General features: G+C 33.5%; 2 protein-coding genes across 4 annotated transcripts; one reads left to right on the plus strand and one right to left on the minus strand.

Moving 5' to 3' along the window:
- Nucleotides 1–2,777: 2,777 nt before the first annotated feature.
- On the minus strand, nt 2,778–9,972 carry LOC133701428 (DEAD-box ATP-dependent RNA helicase 37-like). 3 transcript variants are annotated; one of them, XM_062125340.1, is made up of 7 exons: nt 9,743–9,972; nt 8,153–9,043; nt 7,976–8,059; nt 6,367–6,609; nt 5,617–5,784; nt 5,280–5,393; nt 2,778–3,852 (listed from the first exon to the last, which is right to left on the minus strand). In XM_062125340.1, exons 2-7 carry the CDS (start codon nt 8,912–8,914, stop codon nt 3,346–3,348), a joined length of 1,878 nt encoding a protein of 625 aa, XP_061981324.1. In that variant the 5' UTR covers nt 8,915–9,043; nt 9,743–9,972; the 3' UTR covers nt 2,778–3,345. The 3 variants fall into 3 exon arrangements, with proteins under 3 accessions (XP_061981324.1, XP_061981325.1, XP_061981326.1); XM_062125341.1 differs by having other exon boundaries at nt 9,634–9,972; XM_062125342.1 differs by lacking the exon at nt 9,743–9,972 and adding an exon at nt 9,648–9,672.
- A 5,998-nt stretch (nt 9,973–15,970) lies between these two features.
- Nucleotides 15,971–20,962, plus strand: LOC133701798 (serine/threonine-protein phosphatase PP2A-2 catalytic subunit). Its single transcript, XM_062125892.1, has 11 exons — nt 15,971–16,268; nt 17,654–17,710; nt 17,901–17,984; nt 18,276–18,347; nt 18,635–18,706; nt 18,861–18,901; nt 19,577–19,643; nt 19,806–19,997; nt 20,094–20,183; nt 20,296–20,403; nt 20,496–20,962. Exons 1-11 carry the CDS (start codon nt 16,176–16,178, stop codon nt 20,559–20,561), a joined length of 942 nt encoding a protein of 313 aa, XP_061981876.1. The 5' UTR covers nt 15,971–16,175; the 3' UTR covers nt 20,562–20,962.
- The last annotated feature ends 1,645 nt before the right edge of the window (nt 20,963–22,607 follow it).

Consider the following 22,607-nt stretch of genomic DNA (forward strand, 5'->3'; position numbering starts at 1 on the left):
TCTTTCAACACTTGTCAGCACATCTTATTGAAATCTTTAACTTGGGTCTACTGGTTTTATATATCATGTTTTATAGTGTAGTAAAGAAAATAGGGGTTAAATTTAGCACAAATTAATCCAGAAATAGGACTCAGGGGAGCAGTTGAAACTTGTCACAGGGCCATCTCCATTAGAGAGAGCACTTGGCATACTGTTCTTTGTAGTCATCGTCATTAGCTCATGGAACCTCTCATATTAATCATTTCTTAATCTAAGTTAGATGAAGAAGAGGTCATGGTCTTGCCACACCACATGGAGTTTCTTCTAGTCTATTCTAGATCCCATAGATACGTTAATTACAGAGTCAAAGGTTATTTTTACGTGGAATATGAAAGAAATTTGACATTATGCTGCTTTCATTGTGTTTTGTCAATTCATCACTCGTAGTTGATCGATCGGTTCATACTTTGCCTAACTGTGGGCTTCGATTTGCTCAGCATTGATCACTTGCAATGGTGTCATAATCAAACTAACATATAATTTCATGCCCCCTTTGACCGTTTCCTAACTTTGAGCATGGGATAGGAAGCATGTATATTAGTATTAAGTAGTTAGGTGGCGTGCACTATGTCATGGGTCAATTTTTTTATAATAAAAAAATATAAAATTTATAACAAAAACCAACACATACATAAAATTTATTGAATAATTAAAAAAAATAAGGTTGCACATATAAAAAATCTTATAAGAAAATCAGTACAAAAAAAATAATTTTAATCTATATAAAATTAAGAAAAAATCACAGATAAATTATACATACCTCTTTAAAAATTAAACACATTTAATATTATTTAAAAATAATCATGATATAATTAAAACATAAATCCAAAATTTATTTGAAAAAATACATATCAAATAACGCATTATTTTTTTAAAAAAAAATAGAAATTAAAAAAATTCACCCCCCCTCCCCAAAAAAAAATATACAATTGGATGTTGATTTGGGATCAAAAGAATAGAATTGAACAAAATAAAAATTTGAGAAACAAAATAAAAATTACAAAAAAAAACACTACTCCAATCTACAGGTTATTATAAGAAGGTACATTATGAGAGGATGCACAATAATTTCAAAAAACTGGCATTTTTTAGTATATCATATAATAGTTCTTCATACTTCATAACATCCACTAAATTGAAATGATTTACAAGATAATAATTAAATGATTCTATAATATTCGTCGAAACTCAATCAAATAAAAATCAGACTTATAAAAAATATAGGATATCATTATATTTATTCCTTTCTCAACTTATTTCAAATGCAAATTCACAGAAGTGAAGTGGAAATTTCATATCTTGTTTAATCACTCAAGGATACCAAACCCTAACCCTACCTTAAGGTGAGAAGGATAGTGAAGAATGATGTGATCATGTACAGATGCAGGTGTACTTGCCCTTTTGGCTCATCTATCTACATGTCAAGAAGATAATAAATAAAAGAAATCCACCTAAATGTTGAATGGCATCTGTATTTTTACGTGACCAAATTTTAAGGGGTCTCCTTCCTTTTCCTCCTAAAAACCAAGACTACAACCGCTCCATCTTCTCTGTTTTGGACCCATCTTACACGCATGACAACACACAACAACGTTTATGGAGTTTTTTTCTTCTCCTCTCTTACTTTATTGCACAGTATGTTAAGCATAACATAGTGTTGTCAATTCTGTTTTGATAGGGGTTTTGTTTTTTCAATTGGAACAGAATGTTTCAGTTTCGGAGTGTTTCGGCGTGCCGTTTCGGGGTTGTACTGTTTATATATATATATATATATATATATATATATATATATATATATATATATATATATATATATTCAACAAACATAATTTAAATTCAAGATAAATTAATTATAAATTATGCAATACAAACACAATGCCAAACAAATATAATTTCAAAATTTAAAATATTTCTAAATAGTCAAGATTAAATAGATCTTTAACTTAAAGTAATTCAACTTAAACAAAATATCAAAATATTATGAAAGTAAAATGTTTTAACACAAATATTTTAAATATAAAGTTAGGTCAGTGTTATTAAGGCTAATGAAATCTAAAGCATCCCTTGTTTTGCTCAAATTCCTACAAAGTATAAACATTAAAAAAACAACATGAATATAAACCATATATATTAGTGATAAATCTAATTTTAAAAAATTAATATTATTGTTAATGAAAATAGTAATAATAATTTTCAATGTTATTATTAATATCATTGTTATAGAAAATAGTAATAAAAAGAGCTTTTTATAATTGGATGGTTTAATTAATTAAATTGAATAAGGTTCAATTTGATTCAATGACTTTTCAAGAGCGGAACGGAACATGTGGAATGAAACCGGAACGTTTCGGGCGGAATTTAGCTGAAAAATCCGGAACGGACCGAGATTTAAAATGAGATGAAATTTGTTCTGTTTTGTTCCGTTTTTTGAATTGGTATGGAATGTTTCGGCCATTCTGGGCGGAACGAAACGGAATTGACAACCTTAAACATACAAGTCAACAACGTAATATTATACGGTAAGTGCAAGAATATCAGGGTAATAGGCCCTGTTTGGGAACGTTCCCATAACTTCAGTTGCACCTCCATTTCCAAACCAGAAGCATCAATGCAGCCACAGCCACGTTCCCAAACAGGGCAGATAGAAGGGTCAGAGCAGGAAAAAACGCCACAGGATGATAATTCATGGACAGATTTCCAGGTATTTCAGGGAGTGAGAACTTAACAACAGCAAAACATTAATGTTCCAAGAAAGCTTGGTGTTCATTTCAGCGACCACCAAAATATTACAAAAGCCTGTTTAAAAGCTCCTTTCAAAGGGGAAGATGAAGATAAAACATGAGAAACAGGAGTAGATGCCTCAATAATATGCCCTCGAATTGGGTTGAAAAGAACATGCCTAAGAGAATAACACGGAAATGGCTGAAAAGAAAACCTATGCCTCTCCCACCACATATTCTACAACCCATCAACACCCCAACACAGTTTACAGCAAAGAGAGAAAAAGGAGAAAAGAACGGCACCAAGTAATACCTACTCTGTTAGAACTTTTTTCACCAAAAACTACCAAACATTATACACCTCTACTCCTGCAGCACAACCCAAACTTAAATACCCCTCTCAATGATAGTTACTTCTAAGAGTATAGTACGAAGATGACTAGAGACCTAACTAAAAGACACGACAAAAATGAGAAATGTCCCCTGTGAAAGAAGGGAGAAGTCCACAACCACTTGACACCAAGTCATGTAAATGCTTAAAATGTTCAATTGTTTGTTTAATCCCAGGCACTAGTCACCCCAGGGTTTAATCCCAGGCACTAGTCACCCCAGGGCCATAGCCTCCACCATAGCCACCTGAAGAGCCGTATCCAGCTGAAGAGCCATATCCGCCGCCGCTTCCTCCTCCACCATAATAATCTGAATTGCCCCTACTGAAAGATGAATCCCTTCGAAAGTCACGGCCACCAAACCGACCTCCGCCAGAGCGGCGGTTCTTCCCTCCACCAAAAGAAGCACGAGATGCATATCGAGAGAGCCAATCAGGTACTTCTTGATTTGCTTCTTGCATTAGTTCAGATAATGGCCTTGCCATTGATGCATTGCCCTCATTGAAGAACGCAGTCGCCAGACCAGAATTTCCAGCTCGTCCAGTACGCCCTATACGATGGACATAATCATCAATGTCATTTGGGAGATCAAAGTTGACCACATGTGCAACATGAGGGATATCAAGACCGCGTGCTGCAACATCGGTTGCTACCAAGATTGGAGTATTGCCAGTTTTAAATGAGCGCAATGCCTGTTCTCTTTCCTGCATGATTTGGGAATATTTAACATTGAGTACTGCATTCCGAATATGACAATAATGATTAAAATGCTAGCAACTTTGAATATGTAATAATTCAATAGTGAACAAACAAAATCAGAAACAAGATAACATAACCATCAGCATCCCTGATACAGATGACATGGGCTTATCTAGGAATCAAACTTATTTCACCCTTAAAAGTGAGATGAAATGGAAAGACGCAGCATATATGTAAAGATTATACAGTGCATTGAGCTAGCAAACAACCCAACAGCATTATTTCACTCTGTTAATCCTCATTAGACTTGAATACATTAAAATTCTGAAGGACACAACTTTAAAGAGACATGGAGAACATAAAAAGAACAACCGCCGGTGTAATGAAGGGAACATACAAAAGATGCACCTACTGGAATCCTGTCCGACTGAATATATCGAGTGACAAACAGATGAATGGCAAATCCATACAGAATTAATCACATGGTGAAACCAAAGTGAAAGTTTCATGCATATGTAATATGCTTTATAGAGAGTTTCTAGCAGTAAGATGTTTTCTCAATCAGAAGCCCTAAGCAAAATATCTGAAACCTATTATTCTTGGGAAAAAATTAGTAGTCTTGTTACTTGCATGGCATCTAGGTGTTTGATGTGCTACTGCTATCACCCCCATGCAGCACTTTTATCCCCAAAAAGAAGGAGAAAACACAAGGCTAAAAGATAAATTTGGAAAAAGGAGAGGATGCATTTCCCCCATATGCCACAGTTACAGTAAGTCTAGAACCACCATATCACAAACCCTAGCAATGCCAACAGGCCCTTCCCTAAGAAACAAAAAAACAAGATAAAATTATGCCCTGAACCACCTAGTTTAGAGGTGTACCAGTCCGGCACCTTCTTTCCAGAAAACATTCTCTCTCACGTTTTTCATTGACAAACAGGAATCTTTCACAGACAAAACTTTACCCAATTCTTTCAGTCATTCAATTCATCTCACTAAAACTTCCATTACAGTTTTGGTTGTGACTATATAGGAACTTGGCACTTATGGATGATCTCAATTTGTCAAGAATAATAAGTAGATAGGCAAAATCATGAACAGAAAAATGGCAAAATCAACTCGCAATGAATACTACATCATCCATAATAATGAAAATTTCCAAACCCCACATTCCAATGATGTTTTTTACTTCTCTAGAAAGTAATTTAGGAAGTCTGCTTTTGCAATCTTTCATATTTTATTTAATCTTTTGTTACTATATGGATGTCATTGAATAGCATTGATTACTACCCTTCACATGATCAACAGCTATAAAAGGGTCTCAATCAAAGATTTCAGCAATTAAAATCAACATCATGCGATATAATGTTTGAATCAAAATGGATACCATGTATGAAAGAATATCTACAGCAATGAAGAGAAAAAAATTTACCTGCTGTGATCTATCACCATGTATGCTAGTAGCAGGGAAACCATTAATGCATAGCCAATGCTCAAGAGAATCAGCACCCTTCTTAGTCTCCACAAAAACTAATGTCAAAGCTTGCTGAAATATTATATAAGATGTGCAATAGTCAACAACAGATATATCAAGATTCAAGAATCAGAAAACTAACAAGGTTACACAATTTTCTAATTATTATTCATCCATGGAAAAGGCTTGTCCAGGATATATCAGGGATGCCACTAACAAGTCAAAGCAAACCCCTCATCCCAGTCTCTAGTAGCAGGAGGTGTTAGGGAGCAAAGATTGTCTTTGCCAGTTTTACCTTGCCCTGAACACCATTCGCCCGTTGTGCATGAAGAAGATCCATGAGGTGACTTCTTTTGTCAGGCTCATAGACAAACTCAACTCTTTGGACAATCAAATCTGTACTTGAGCCCACTCGTCCAACAGCCAGAAAGATATAAGTTGACAAAAAGTCAGAGGCTAGTCTCTGCATAACAACAAAAGATTGAAATCAGTAGGATAAAATTTCAAGTATCATGAGCAAATCTTTGACAGAGGATCCAAGGTTCTTGTACATGATCTGTATCTCAAACCAAATTCTGCCTCACTACATGTCAAAAACACGGCGACACATACAAGACTAAGAAAAACTTTGCAGCAGTATAGGTTTGCAAGCAATTTGCCATTACAGACATTACACCTATTTAGCCTATCAAAAACGACACTCACAGATGTGCTTATAGGGATTTTAAATCAAGTTTCTGAAAATAGCATCATCAAGGTTTCTTTATTTTGGTCATGAAATGCAATCTAACCTAAAAGAAACCCTTTTCTTGTCAGCAAGCCGAGTTTAACAATCAGGGTGCCAAAGATGGGCACCGCCTTATATACACTTGGGGTATTCAAATTTCAAAGGAAGTCACAACGTATTTGCTTATAATTATTCCATGGATCGACTGCCTCACAAAAGAAATGGGGAAAAATCTAAGAATGTTTCTATCCAAACACCATAAAAGCTTTAGGATCTCATGGATGCATTCTCCTCCTAAAAAAATAAGAGAAAACAGACCTGTATCTCTTTCGGAAAGGTAGCACTGAACAGCATTGTCTGCCTTAAACCAGGTCGGGGCATGTCCATTTGTTCCACAATTTTTCTTATTTGAGGCTCAAAACCCATATCCAGCATCCGATCTGCCTCATCTAAGGCCAAATACTTGATCATCTGCAGTGAAACTCTAGCTCTCTCCAACAGATCTACCAATCTTCCTGGAGTTGCCACCAGAATATCAACACCTCTCTCCAGTTCTCGCAGCTGGCCACATAAATATAACGATTAAAAATAGAATAACAGTGGAATGTTGCAACGTAATATCACTGTATAGCACCACTGCATAAAGAAGACTAAAAATTGAATTTCTCATTACACACTTGCCACAGCAAAAGGCTGAAGCATAAATCTGCAAATAGCAGAGGAAATGATGCACATTCACAACAAGAAGAATTTACTGCTTGATTTTAAAACATTAATTCAACATGACTGCCTGTACAGAGATGATAAAACATCAACATCAACCCGAAGATTGATGAAGTGGCCTCCACCAAAGAACGAGTAAATATAGCACCAAGTTGCAAATTTACTTGAATTCATTCTAAAATTATGAATAACATCTTTAAAGGTCTCGAAAATACTTGGGCTTTCAAGAGTCTGCTAGCATTATTCCAACTCTTGTAAACGACCAAGCACCAAAACCTGAGAGCATTAATTGAGCAATCTATCTTTGTATGATTCTGTGGAGTGCAAAGGCCTGAAACGTACCAACTTGAAATCTAGCATTCTGGAAGAATCAGTTCAGACCCTTTGGGGCTTTGGTGTGGTTGGAAAACAAAGGATCCTGATGGTGCAAAGGTAAAGGACAATGGAACTTCTATTTATTTTCTTTCTTTGAAACAAAAGAATTGATGGGTCACACAAAATGTCCAGCAGCTAGGAGATAAGCTTTTCTAATGAGCAGTTGGTTGGTGAATTGAACAGGATTAAACTAGGAAGGATGGTGGTCTTTATGTTTCATAATGACATGGGAAGGGGCAAGAAATTAAGATCTGGGATTAGTTAAAAGAAGAGTACTTGGAACATGAATTGCAAAAGGTAATTTGGTTGAAGATATAACTTCTATTCTCTATAGAAGCTTTTGACCCATTGAAGACTTCTCTAACCACAAGGCAGACTGTAATCCAACCAAGCTGTGATCATTCGATTTCAGAGAATGAAGATCCATGAAGAACAGATGGTTTCTGATGCAACTAAACATATGATCAAATTCTGCCAACTACATTCTTTATCAAGCACAGCAAAGATGAAGAAATGCAACTAGCTGATTATCATGCAATGATTATTCGATGACATGCTGCTTGTTGGTAACTGTATTGAATGTTTTACCAGATAGCACCACCAGTATTACATGGAAAGCAGAGCAAAATCCATTATTTTTCAACAGCAGAATCAAGAAACATGCAGCGGAAAATGTGACAAAGTTGAATATATAAAATAGAATCTGAAAGTATTAAGTATCATCAATCAAAGAATGATGCCAGGAGCCAACACGACCAGTTCAAAAAAAGACCCGCACCACCAAGTGAGGGGAGAGGAAGGGAGGGAGGGGGAGAGAACAATACAAAACCTGTTGGTGAATCGGTGCTCCTCCATAAGCAACAACCACTTTAACACCAGTTTGATACGAGAATTTCCTAGCTTCCTCATGTATCTGCAATCATGACTGCAGCATGTTAGATCTCCTCACAATATTGTAAGAAAGATAGAAGCATATCATTTAAACAGCCAGTGAAAAAAAATGCACCTGCATTGAAAGCTCTCTGGTTGGAGAGAGAATAAGAGCTAGTGGGTACACAGTTCGTGCTCCACGAGGCGGCCTTTGTGCACTCTGATCTTGCATTTTCATAATTCCACTAATTATTGGGAAACAGAAAGCAGCAGTTTTCCCAGAACCAGTCTGGGCACAGGCCATCAAGTCCCTGCCTGCAAGAGAGATTGGAATGGCATGCCGCTGCACCGGTGTGGGCTTCACATACTTGCACCTGCGGATATTCTGATTCAATGCATCACCCAAATCAATCTCCGCAAAGGTGTTTACAGGTGGTGGCACATTGTCCCCACTTGTCTCAACTGGAATATCTTCATATGCATCAAAATTAATGCCACTATTCTCTTGCTCACTTAGTGGCTGCTCTGTTTCGTCATCATCTCCAAAAGGATTCACTTCTCTCTCTCTCCCACGATCCCAACCACCTCTGTTTCCCCAACCACCTCTCCCGCCGCCACCACCACCATACCCACCACGGTAATCATTTCTTGGAACACCCCAGCGAGATCCACCACCATACCCAGAACGATCATTACTCGATGCGGGCCCACTATAGGCAGCAGCTGGTGGATCTGAAGATGGCACACGGTTGCGAAGATGAGGAGGGACGTATGTGGGTCGAGTAGGGGCATTTCCTGAAGTAGTACCAACACTTCCGTTGTTAGCAGAAGAACCAGCTATTGTGCTCTCAGCTGCAGAATTCGCAGCCAAATCAGCCCATGAACTCCTCGTATTCATCACAATTCTTAACCAAAACGTAAAATCTCCAACACAAAATTCCCTTTTTCTGAACAAAATCAACTTCAACTTCCACAAATCAAACTTTACGCAATTCTCTTTTCTTGATATCACAATTTCAACAAAACCCTGAAACCAGACCACAAATTTATCAAATTCACAATCCTTCCAAAATATAAAATCATTACATTTAGTACAATAACAAAACAACATCAATCACAACCAAAATACCTCAATTTGAAATTCCAATTTCTAAACACAACGAAACAAATACGTCTCTAACTTTCTCCAAAATCAAATCTTTCCTCCAACAAACTCTTTTCTTTTCACACAACATCAATGTAACAATTGTAATTCCATTGAATCCTCAATCTTCAAAGAATACAATCATTATCGCATTTAACCCAACAACACCAACAACAAAACAAAATCATTTCTCTGATTATCATATCATTTAGTAAGAAAAACCAATCAGAATCACAAAAACCTAAAAATCAAACACAAAATCTCATCCAAAACCCACAAAAATTACAACTGACAGAAAAAGCATCTCAACCATTATATCCCACAAAAAATGCAAAAAAATAAAATAAAATAACCGCAAAACATGAAAGAATTCCATAAAAAAACATTCTCAATCATTATATTCCACAAAAACAATGGAAACAAAAACAAAATTAGAGCAAAATTGACAAAATTGTCCCTGAAGAGACAGAAACCTGAAATGAAAAACCTGATCTGGTTCACCAACAGTCAAAATTGAAATGCAACAACTCTAATTCAAAAACCTAACGAAAATTCTACTGGTTTTTTAGAGAGAGAGCGAACCTGAGAAGGAAACGGAAAGGAGAGCGAGAGAGAGGTATTTGAAAGGAAGGAAAGATGGTGTGTTAGGAATGGAGAAGATCTAAGAGGACGAAGAAACCCTAAAATTGAAGAAGAAGGTGGAGAAAGGAGAAATCTTCTTTAGACGGAAACGCAAAAATATCTTTTGAAGGAAGGAGGGGCTGTGTGTACGCTTGCTATGCTAGCTGTGGAGGTTTTCTCTCCTCTCTCTCTCTCTATATATATATATATTCTTTTAAGGAGAATTTCTTTTTCTTTTTCTTTTTCTTTTTAATTTTGGAGGGTTGGGACACCAAGTTAAGGTACTTATGAGGGGGTGTTTATGTTTTTTTTTTTTTAATATGTCACTCTTTTTGTATTTTCGATGCTCAAGAAAAAGTGGGGATAATAGAGTCTCCGGCGTATATGTTAAATACTTAAATCTGATTCGATTTAACAAATTGATTCGTAAAATTGGTGGCTGAAAATTTGATCTAAGTGTGTATTTAATAATAGGGTATAGAATATTTTTATAAAAATATTTTTTAATTTAAAATATATTTCAATAATGTTCTTTTTAGTTTTTTTATTTTTTATATTAACATATCAAGATAATTAAAAAATACTTTAAAAATTTTTTTTATATTTTTTTCAGGTGAAAAACAATTTAAAAACTTCTTTTAAAAAATAGATTATTCCACCAAAATAAACATACTTTAAATTAAATTTAAAGCTAAATTAAATAAGAAATTCCATGGACGACTGTTGTGATCAATTATCAGTTGACTTGATCATTCAAGAAAAAATGGGTTTTCTATGTAGGGTTTTCTATGAATTGTAGAATAGAGTCTCTATATAGTTGTTAAATTTAATCCAATTTGTTTAAAGTTTAACTAAATAAAAAATTGATTTGATAAAAGTCGATTGACTCGATTGTTTTGATTAATATTTAAAAATAAATTCTTTAACATAATTATTTAATCAAATCTTGTTTAATTGGTTGATTTTGACAATTTAGTAGCTCTAAACATGATCCAAGATGGATTTGAAGTTGAATTAAATAAGAAATTGATGAGATAAAACTTAATTTAGGCAATTATTTTGATTAATACTTAATTAGATCAAAAGTTTATTTTGACCCGGAAAACCAATTTTATATATATATCAATCCAGGATTTTAATCGAGTATGACTGTTGTGATCTTTAAGTACAGCGACTAGTATTTCATTATTCAGGATTGGTCATAATATCTATGCTGATATAGTATATTTTGAATAAGAAAAATTATTATTTACTAAAGATTCTTGACCTAATGTTGAATGTTTATGTATGTTTTAGAGTAAAAATTGCTAAACATTTTATTTGTGATGCTCCCTACGCGTAAGCTATGGAATGCACCATGCAGAAGAAAGAAAAATATAACTAATTTTGAGGGATATAGCTCAACTGATCAGATTTTTAGTTTGCTCTCTAGATATCACCAGTTCGAGTCCTGCAAATTTCAGGGTCACTAAAGGCTTATATGGTCGTTAACTTCAGAACATATAGGATTAGTTGAGGTACGCGTAAATTAACCTGGACTCCCGTGTTAATAAAAAAAACATAACTAAATATATGTTGTTGTTGGTACCACTTTTATACCAATAGCAAACAAGATATGTAATATATTAGTTTTATTCTCAACGCGCATTGTCACGAGCCTGTAGATGTAATGTTGCTTGATGATCGTTGTCACGAGCTTGTAGATGTAATATTGCTTGATGATGTTCTAATTGTCAAGACACCTTTTTTTTTAAAAAAAAAGAAAGAAACTTTGAACTGCTTGAAAAGACGAGAACCTAACTCAAACCATGCTAAGTTGATACAATTGTTCTTTTTTAGGGTTTTAAGCATTGCTCAGCTAAAATATGTTGAAAATGAATGGGAAAGGGGCTGGTGTTATTCCGAGGTGGAAAAATATGTTGGTGGATATATAAAGTAAAGGATCAATGAAGTTGTTCCCTCATGCCATGCAATAAAATATAAAATACTATGGCATATAAGAACGTAGGAGTTGTGATGAGTGAAGGTCTCCAAGAAAGTAGCAGAGGCAACAGCCTGTGAATGGAGGAGAACAATGACATGATAATGATATTAAGCAATGGGTTTTTATAATTCAGGTATCGTAGTTGTAGCGAGCAGGGGGGGATTTTGGAAGGGGTTTTTTTAGGTTTTTTAGGCCTTGGATGAGTTTAACAATATGGGTTTATAGTGTTTTCTAAAAATATTTGGTTAAAATTGATTGAAAATAAATTTTTAAATTCAGTTCTAATTTTTTTCCCACCACATGTCTAGAATTGGGATAAAATCATATGACGAATCACACTTGCCTAGCTTGTTAGACCTAACAACTCTTGACTTTTTTTTTTAATTTACGCTTATATATACAGTGTTTTAATTTATATTTAAATTAATGCCTTCTCTCTTTTTTTTATTTAGCCTCTTTTAAATAATAGTTATATTTTAGTTATTTTGTATGCATTTACTTTTTCAAGAGAGTATTCTAATTTGATCTATAATTTTTTTATTTTTATGTCTTATATGAATAAAAAAAATATTTATTTTTGTATAATATTTTTAATATGTGTAACTTTATATAATATTATTTTCTCTTATTTTATATAATCAATTTCATGTGTGTCTGTTTATATTATTGATTGATTAAATAAAATTTGATTTTGGTAAAAACAATCATTAAATACAATCGGGTCAAACCCATGTTGTGGAGCCAGATATCTTGATCTTTTATATGCCTTTTGATTTTTGTCTTTATTTATCATTAATGATTTTATTTATTTTTGAACACACGTAGTTCTTGATTTATTTGATTATATGTATGTACAAGCTTTTAGGTTTGCACTTGTAATTTTTTTTATGTCAGGAAAAATCATCAAAAAAACCTGCACGTATAATGTTTTTGTAGGAAAAAAAAATCTAACTCGCAACGGAGGTGAGTCAAATAGCCAGTTGACAGAATGGTCTTGAAGTTAAATATGATGAAATTTTATTTTGATTATTAATTTATGAAAATTACAGTCTGGTCCCTAATACTTGAAAAGTTATATTCTGACCCTTAAAATATATTTTGGGATTCTAGACAGTATTTTTAATTTCTTATGAGGTTAAGAATGATAAATCCTAGCTTGATAATTGATTTGTGTAATTTCCAGTTTAGTTCATTAATTTTAGATATTTACAATTTAGTCTCTGAACTTTGAAAAAATAATAATTTGATCCCTGGAATGTAAATTGAGATTTTGGACAAAATTGAGGGTGGATTATTGGTGAGATTTCGGTATGATTATGTATTTTTTACATTTACAGTTTGATCATCCAATTCTGGTAAAATTATATTTTGGTCCCTAATTTCTAAAAATTATCGTTTTAGTCTCTTAACTTAGGAGAGACTAAACCTTATTTTCTTTTATGCATTAAAGATTTATCCTTAAAAAATTCTTGGTATGTATACAATGTCTAGAAGACTTGACCTGAAGACCTCGACGTGCCAAGCAAAAACTTGTGAGGATTAAAGTTTAATTGAAAACATCTGCGTTCCACTCCAAGAGAGGAAGAAGAAAAAAAAGGAAACAAAATATTAAGAAGATGTTTGAGAATATACTAACGGTTGCTTTTCAAAGTGTTTTTTGCTTGGAAATTTATTAAAATAATATATATATATATATATATATAAAATTATTTATGATATAAACATATTAAAATGATTAAAAAATATATAAAAATATTTTTTGTAAAAAAATAAAATTCAACCAACCTTTAATACGCAATACCAAACATTTACTAAAAATGAGGATGTTCTGATGTATTTTCGTGTTCTCATTGTTCTCACTATCACCATTGATGACGAATCTATAGTCTTGCTAATTGACTCGACTGCACTCATCAAAAGCGGAGCCCAATAGGGCAAGGTTGCATGATTATGATTTTGCTCAATCGTAGAGATGTTGATTGAAAGCAATCCTCCTCCACTAAAAATACGAATCACAAACTCATGACACCAGCAACAATTTATCATAATCTTTTCATCTCCCCAGTTACGTATAACCTGCATGCATTCCCCTTTTTATTTTCCCCTTGAAGACATTGATTGGGTTTGCTCATGATTGATGTACGAACAATTAATTGTGTACAAGCAAAAACCTAATGGCATTCATTAGAATATTTTGGAGATTTTTAAGGTAATCTTACATACTTGGAGCTTAAAAGCTGGCTTCTTATGTTAAAAACATGATATATCCCGCATATTAGAAAGCAAAGAGGTTGTTTGTCGCTAAATATCTACTTGCTTTTCTGTTTTAAAAATATTTGTTTTTATTTTAAATTAATTTTTTAGGTGTTTTTAGAATATTTTAATGTATCGATATTATAAATAATTTTTTTAAAATAAAATATTTTAATATATTTTCAAGAAAAAACCATTTTGAAAAACAACTATAAATTAAAATATATTAAATTAATATTTTTTATATAATTTTTTTATTATCTCAATGAATTAAAGTCTTAAGTTGAAGTATATATATCATTTAGGGATGAATTCCAACCTTCACGTATAGACTAACAAAAATATTCTTGAATTTTAAGATCTCTGGATAGATATCAACTTGAATGATTTGAATATATATATTCAAATCATTCAAGTTGATATTTAGATTTAAATCTAACTTGAAATCTAATTTAGATATGATTTGATATATATAGATATGTATAAAGAATTTTTATTTTTTTTAAATCTACTATAACATGCATATATTCTAATATTAACACCGTGCACACATATAATATTTATAATTTTATTATATATATCAAATATAAATTATCCTTTTATTTTATATTAAATAATGAATATTCAAAACACAATTCGGTATAAATATTTAAATATTTTATTTGATGCATAATGAGTAAAAAATAAATATAATAAAACACAGTTCCTTAAATACTCAATAATAATGTTAATATATATATATTTATTTTCAATTAATCAATGATATTAGGATTAAAAAAGAAGAAGATATTTGCTTGATTTGCAATATCATTGAAGCGTGGATCTCAACTAGTTTTCGGGAGAAACTAAAGCCAATCAATGAATAAACCAATCACAACTCACCACATAGTCTCTCATCTCATGCGCTCTTGGTCGTTTCCATCTCACTCTCCAATCAAACATCTCCACCTTTAATCAAACCCCCCTCTCATTGGCCAGTCAAACTACGCGCTTCCCAGCAACTCACAGTTACTTCGAAATTTAAAAACAAATTAAATCTCCCTCCCTGGAAAAACAAAAACAACGAATAGATATTTTTTAAAAGAAAAGCTGTGGTGGTTATTGTTAAGGCAAACTACATACCAGTCCTCGAAATAATATGTTATTATTATTATTATTATTATTATTATTATTATTATTTTAAATCAAATTGAAAACAATCACTAATAGTTTTTATTTTTATTTTTTTATGATTTATTATAATTTAGCCCTTCAAGTATTGATTTTGATGGTTTTAATTTTTTTAGGTAGAGTCTACACCCTTCTTTAATAGAGTGCTGGAAATGCCATTCATAAGTTGAACTTCTTAGAAAGTTATATTCATTATTTTAATTTCTGTAACTAGCATGATCTGAACTTATAAATTATCATGATAAAATCATTTAAATTTATTGTTTTCTTTTTTTGTTTTTAAAAAAAACTTATGAATATTTTATTTTATTTTATTTTCACTTGCAATCAATAATTAACATCCATCAACAAAAAAATACTAATATTGGAATATTTAAAAATGCATGTAATTAACATATTAAATTACTCTCACTTACAACTACTTTATTTATCATATATTATAAACTACTTCCTTAAATAAAATCATGATACATCTTATTTTGTAATATTATAGATATCATGACCTAACAAATCTTATCTAACATCCATAATGAATATATTTAAATCATAATTTAAAATAAAAAATATTACTTAAGAATGAAGATTTCAAGATGAATAATTTCTTAGCAGTTTTTGAATAAGGGAGATTCTGGGATGAATAACTCAGTAGTTTTAGGATAAAAATGATAAATTGTTAACTTAAGTACTATTAATACAATATACCTATAAATGGAGGACTGTTCTGTATGTTTTCCAATTACAGTCCAATCAAGCAAAAAAAGGAGGAACCCTCTAAAATAGCCATTGGTATCTCCACCATAGCTTCTTCTTTTCCCTCTCTCTCTCATGAGTCATTTTCTCTGTTTCTTTCTCTCTCTAGAAAAAGAAAAATTCAAAGAGAAAATTGAAATCTAGGGTTTCGATTTTTTGTAATTAATTTAGGAGATTTAATCTCTGGATCCCAAATTGGAGAGAAATTAGTGATTACACAAAAACGATTATTAAAAAATGACCTTGGAATCGGTGGCTTCAAACACACATGGAAACCTTGATGAGCAAATTAGTCAGCTTATGCAGTGCAAGCCCTTATCAGAACAAGAGGTAACCCTTTTTTTTTTTGTCAAAAGTTTCTATTTTTTTGCTTTTCTGATTTTTTTTTTAATTTTTCTTGTGGGTTTTGAGAGTTTTCAATTTTTTTTTTGGAGAAATGGTGTGGATCTGGTTGGGATTGTCAGGGTTGAAATTGGGAATTTATGATAAAAATCTCTGTTTTTTGAAATTTTTTTGGATTATTTTAAAAGAGTTTTTGTTATTTTGGGGTTTTGAGGTTGTTTTTGGAGAAATGGTGTGGATCTGGTTGGATTTGTGAGGGTCAAAATTGGGGATTTGTTGATTTTTTTTTGTTTCGTGTGTGTGGTGTAATCTGTGTTTTGAAGGGATTTTGAGGCATATTTGTGGCTGGTTGGAGCAGATCTGTCCATGGGTTTTGCTTTTAGAATGTTTTTCTTAGGATTTATTGAAGTGAAGGTGTCAACTTGGGGAAAAAGTTTGGATTTTTGTTTTATGGTTGTTGTAGATTTGAAGACATCTAAATATTTTGGATGGTTAAGATAATATGGGCATGTGGTTTTTTCTTTTTGGATTATGCTGCTTAAGCTGCCATAATGTAAATTTGGATCTTTGTGGTGTATTCTAACTTGGAGTGGATAGCTTGAGCTTGAGCTTTCTAGATGTACTAATGAAGGTGGATTCTTGTGGTGATGCTAAGATGTCCTAGTCTGGGAGTTAAGCGTGTAATATTAAGGCGTGTTTTAGGAAGATTGCTTTCAATCTTGGAATACCTAGTGTCATAGCAACAGCATCGCTTGAAGGAGGGTGTTCCTTTGTATTTGTTGGGGTTAGTTTGTATGTTGATGCTCTATTCATATAACTTTTTTTTAAGATAGAATTGGTGTTAAGGACCTTGAGATCTACTTGTGATCAACTAAATGATGATGGCACGCTTTCACTTGATAACTAGTCTGGTCATTCTGAAGAACTAATCACTGTCTAAGGGTGTTGCTGGCTGTGTTACCTTTTTGATAAAAGCTGAAGGATCGATATAGATGGGACAGTGATTTTCTATTTTCTCTTGTCTTTTGTTAGTAGAAGGGGATTGGGGTTGATTGTGAGGATGGAGTGGGGTATGACAACTCCTAATTATTAATGAGTATGATGGTGGTTTCCTAAGGCCTTCTCTCTTTTCTCATTTCCTATTTTCTGTACTTGGTTGAGGTAGTTTTTCTTACATGACTTTCATCTTCAGTGATGGTTCCTTATCCTGATGTCACGCCATTCGATAACCTCAATTTCCTCCCTCTTTTTCATGTGAAATAAAGTGAACAATCTTTCATCAAATCATCATTGTGCCGCACAATTTCCTTTGTCTGAAGTGGCAAATTACTCCTGGGGATGTTGTTTTCAATGAAAATGTTTTTATGATTCAGGTAAGGGCATTATGTGAGAAAGCTAAGGAGATACTGATGGATGAAAGTAACGTTCAGGTACTCTACTTGTTTATGTTGATTTGTTCTGTTATAAGAGCATAAGTTCTGCAATTTTTTATATGCCATTTTTATGTTGCGGTTTAGCATCTATCTTTTGCTATCTATTCTTAAATGCAAGCTATGAGCTTATTAGGACTCTTGAATTCACTGAGTTGTAATTAACTTTCTTTGTCTGTATAACTTGCAGCCTGTTAAAAGCCCTGTTACAATCTGTGGTGATATTCATGGTCAATTTCATGATCTAGCTGAGCTTTTTCGCATTGGCGGGAAGGTAAGTTTCTGATTGAGCAATTTTGTGCAGTAACATTTGCGGACATGGGGATTCCAATTGTTATCTCCTATCTTTTTTTCTTCTTGTAGTTGTTGCAATGGTCATGATCTCTCATGTGTTTTTTTGTTAAGGATAATACAATTGAATCACTTTACTTCACTTTCTATCACTGATTATGTTTTTAATTTCTGTTTCTTTATCATGCCATCATCTTAGGTATTAAGCTTCCACCACTCCTGTCTTGCCTGCCTAGTGTGCTATTATTCACTTGGACCTTTTTGTTTGTTATAGTGTCCAGATACAAATTACTTGTTCATGGGAGATTATGTTGACCGTGGCTATTATTCAGTGGAAACTGTAACAGTAAGCATTTCCATCCTTTTATTTTTCTCCATGCATTTCAACTTCAGTGTCTTCTCTCTTCTCCTTTTATGTAACTGTGCCATTATATTAGGTTCTGTTTATGGCATTGCCTATGGGACCATATTTATGCCAAGGTCTTCTGGTTTGAATTGGGAAAAATTTCAATTAAGCTTTGCTAAACAAAACACCTATAAAATTCTCTTAGCTATACATAAATTTTGATAAATTTCGACCTCAGTTTGGTTGAGGCTCTTAACTTCTTACTGCGTACTGAATTTTTTTTCCAGCTCCTGGTTGCCTTGAAAGTGAGGTATCCTCAACGGATTACAATTCTAAGGGGAAATCACGAAAGTCGTCAGGTATGCTTCCAAATGTATTTTTGCCAACTGATGCTATAAATTGTTTTATCCTAGGTTGACTTGTTATGATTTCAATGCTTTAATGCCTTATCTTAGCTATCTTTTCATCATGAAATCATTTGGGCTGATCATGGATGTTTATTCCCTATTTCAGATTACTCAAGTTTATGGTTTCTATGATGAATGCCTACGGAAGTGAGTTCTTCTGAATCCTTATTCTAATGGAAATACATCTTTAAGTTAGTTTGTAATCCTACGGCCCTGATTTGTAATTCTAGCTTAATGTTTCTCTTGTATATTATGCATAAACATAAATATTACTTTCAAGTTGGATGTGATTTTGTGAGTGACATGGATAGAGAATTGAGTCTGCTTGTAGAAATGAAAATCTATAACAAAAATAAAACGAAAAAAGAGATGATAAAAGCATAGCAATCAAGTTGCATGCTAGCACATTAGGTTTCTTGTGGATGGATTTCTATGTTTTTAGCTTGGATGACTATTACATTATCTGTAACATTGAGATGCATGAATATAGGTTGTTATGAAGAAAAGTAGAGTTCTTTGTGCAATTTAAACAATATAATTTCAGGAAAAAAAATCTACTACGTCTGATGAACCCACCAAAGTGCAGTAGCTATGTCTATCTTAACCCCAAGAACTTTTGAAATTGAAAGGAAGTGGACTTGATAATAGCTGTAGGACTTTTTACTAGTAATAAAATAGACTTCCACGTACAGGAAGAATTGTATATCCCATCTTATTTCATCTAACTTTATATCTCGCCCACTGTTATTCAAATAGTTGTATAGAATTGTTTTGACACAGGTATGTACAGGAAGAATAAGTATCCCTGGTTTTTGTTTGCAGGTACGGCAATGCTAATGTTTGGAAGATCTTTACAGACCTGTTTGATTATTTTCCACTTACAGCATTGGTGAGTGCTGGGGGCAAAAACAAATACTGAGTAACATATTTTTTTACCACCAATATAATTGAAGAAAGAATACTAAATTTACATTTACCTTTGTGGATGTGCCATAGTACCTTTCAGTTTGGGCATTTAATATGGAGATGCTGTTTTTCTCCTCTTTTGAAGGTTGAGTCGGAAATATTTTGCCTCCATGGTGGATTGTCACCCTCCATTGAAACCCTTGATAACATTCGTAATTTTGACCGTGTTCAAGAAGTTCCCCATGAGGGTCCCATGTGTGATCTGTTGTGGTCTGACCCTGATGATCGATGTGGTTGGGGCATCTCACCTAGGGGTGCTGGATATACCTTCGGTCAAGTAATATACTCCCCATATTCATTTATTTCTCTTGTGTTTGTAATTTTTAGCAGAACAAACAGGTTTTTTCTTAGCCTGCTTCTTTTGTTTCTGTAGGACATATCTGAGCAATTTAATCATACAAACAACTTAAAGCTGATTGCAAGAGCTCACCAGCTGGTTATGGAGGGGTATAACTGGGGCCACGTAACTACTTCCCCTTGATGCTTCTTCTTCTTCTTCTTTTTCCCTCTTGGCAAATCTCTTGCTTCATTTTGCAAATTTCATGTGGTTGATTGTGCTTGTTTTCTTGTGACAGGAACAAAAGGTGGTCACTATCTTCAGTGCACCCAATTATTGCTATCGCTGTGGAAACATGGCATCTATCTTGGAAGTTGATGACTGCAAGGGCCACACATTCATTCAGGTTGGTTTATGATGCTAGAGGACTCTACAGGAAATCATAACATACACTAGGTGCAAAATTATATCTTGAAAATTGTCAAATCATGTTTGCAGTTTGAGCCTGCTCCAAGGAGGGGTGAGCCAGATGTGACCCGGAGAACACCAGATTACTTCCTATGATTCAAGCTGTATGAGATGCTGAATCCTCCTAGCGAGCGCTTCCTGGCTGGTTTACTTATTGAGGGCTATTTCCAAGTATAAATTTGCTATGTGGGCAGGTGGCAAGAAAGCATGTATAATGGGCAAGTGGGGCTTCCTTGATTCAATTGGCTTGCTGATTATGCTTGAGTTTCCATAAGAGGGAGCAATGGAGCTGCAACAGAATAGCAGCAAATGTACCATTTCCAGCAAACAATGGGGCTTCTTTTTATTCCTTGATTTTGATTTTGTTCTCTTATTCCTTTTTTTTCCCTTTTGTAGAAGGATGGTTGTTTCAGGGTTGGGGATGTGTAGAGAGACAATGAGTTGACTTATAATGGTTGCTTTTTATATTTTATCTCCATTCACGCAGTTCTAATCAAGTGTTTTCCAGTAGGTGCCTCCTTAACATCTCTAGATAAAATTCACTTGCACTTTGCATCCGATAGTCGAGCCATGAATTGGTCTAAACCCCCCTTTCCCATGACAGTTCATTACAGGATTCAGTTGCAATTTTCTGGCAGAATTGCATTGAACAAGCTCCTGCGAACGCAGGGTGTTTTTCCTACTATCCACTCTAATATTGAACATGTCAACGGTGCTAGATTTCGTAAATTGTTGTCTTCTATCGAAAACAGAAAGGAAGCAATCGATTTCATTTCAGGAAGTTCAAACATTGATCTGGAATTGTCTCTGTCAACTGGCTCCCACCCCTGAATGGTTTTGTGGAGAGCTGAAGTTGCTGTTCTGTTTGATATTTTGGATTGTTGATGGATGAGAGATTGTTGGTTTGCGAGTGGACGGTATATATGCCATTTATGGTGTGTGGATGAACAAATGAAATTGGTTTGTGGAAGAGATAGTCACTGCCTGTGTGATAACAACAGTTAGGTTGAAAGTGTTGAGGCGTCACCTTCAGGCAAATAGCACCCATTGATTCTTCTTCCGGAATCTTTTTGCAATGGGTATGTCATTCTCAAATGCCCGCTTACTCACCGAGCTTGGAATCTTTTGCAAGGACGTCAACCATGAAAGCATGTCTATTTTCAGATACTTGCAAGTTCCAACAAGGGAAAGGCTTGAAGATGACTCTGATAAAGACCAAAAACCCTAAAGAGACTTAAAGGTGCAATGCTAGCGTACACGTCTTCTTTTCCCTTTTTTCTTTAGAACCCAATTCTATTTGGGTACGAGGGATCCTTTTTTGAGATTTAGAAGATGATTCCCTTCAAATATGAAAGGATGCAAGTCTCTCGCAAGGCCATAGGTCGCCATTTTGTTTAGGTGCCCCCCCCCCCCCCCCTCCTCAAGTAATGTGGTTCTTAGAAAACATGTCACATAATTTTTTATATTGTCCGGTTATAATTTAAAAAATAGGTTAAAAAAAACTAATAATTATAGGTTGTTTCTAATCAAGATTTTGAGAGAGTTTTCAGTGTGATTTATGATACATGTGTTGATTAATTAAACACTTTTAAATTTATAATTGAAATAAAATGCAGATAACACCATACTATTTTACAAAACAAACAAAGCCTATTAATTTTAAAATATATATATAAAAAAACTTCATAAGCCTATCGATGCTTTTTAAAGGGAGGAAGTGAGGATGTGGAAAATTTTTTATACATATAACATATTCTACTGTGAATTGTAATAGTAAGATAATATTTTTACCTTTCACTTAAAAATCAATGAACTGGCATCAAGGATAGATGAGTCATTCTATAATTATTTAGGGGTAACTCAGTTTTTTCACAATATTTTTTATAATTAAATTACTTGGTTAACTTTTAAAAAAAATGATCTATAAGCATTTTTGAAATTTCCTTTTACCATGCACATTGTAATTACTCTATTGCCCTTGCAAACAAAAAAACTTAGGCTTGACTTTAGGAGCATATTCATCATTTTTTTTTGCAATAATCATGTGGTCTCAGGAATGATTTGGTGATTTACTTAATATTTTTTTTTTAAAGTTGACGGCACATGCGTAGCACGTCTAATAAGTGAGCCATCTCGCAATCT

This window comes from Populus nigra, chromosome 8 (genome assembly GCF_951802175.1).
Source record: "Populus nigra chromosome 8, ddPopNigr1.1, whole genome shotgun sequence".
NCBI lineage: Eukaryota > Viridiplantae > Streptophyta > Magnoliopsida > Malpighiales > Salicaceae > Populus > Populus nigra.

Bases quoted from the DNA above. Each gene is read 5' to 3' on its own strand.
- LOC133701428 (XM_062125340.1), bottom strand. From the start codon at position 8,914: ATGAATACGAGGAGTTCATGGGCTGATTTGGCTGCGAATTCTGCAGCT. The intron at 5,394-5,616 runs GTAAAACTGGCA...ATAATATTTCAG, and splicing joins CGAATGGTGTTCAGGGCAAG to CAAGCTTTGACATTAGTTTT. The intron at 3,853-5,279 runs GTAAATTTTTTT...CAAATCATGCAG, and splicing joins ATGGTGATAGATCACAGCAG to GAAAGAGAACAGGCATTGCG.
- LOC133701798 (XM_062125892.1), top strand. From the start codon at position 16,176: ATGACCTTGGAATCGGTGGCTTCAAACACACATGGAAACCTTGATGAG. The intron at 16,269-17,653 runs GTAACCCTTTTT...TTTATGATTCAG, and splicing joins AGCCCTTATCAGAACAAGAG to GTAAGGGCATTATGTGAGAA. The intron at 18,348-18,634 runs GTAAGCATTTCC...TTTTTTTTCCAG, and splicing joins ATTCAGTGGAAACTGTAACA to CTCCTGGTTGCCTTGAAAGT.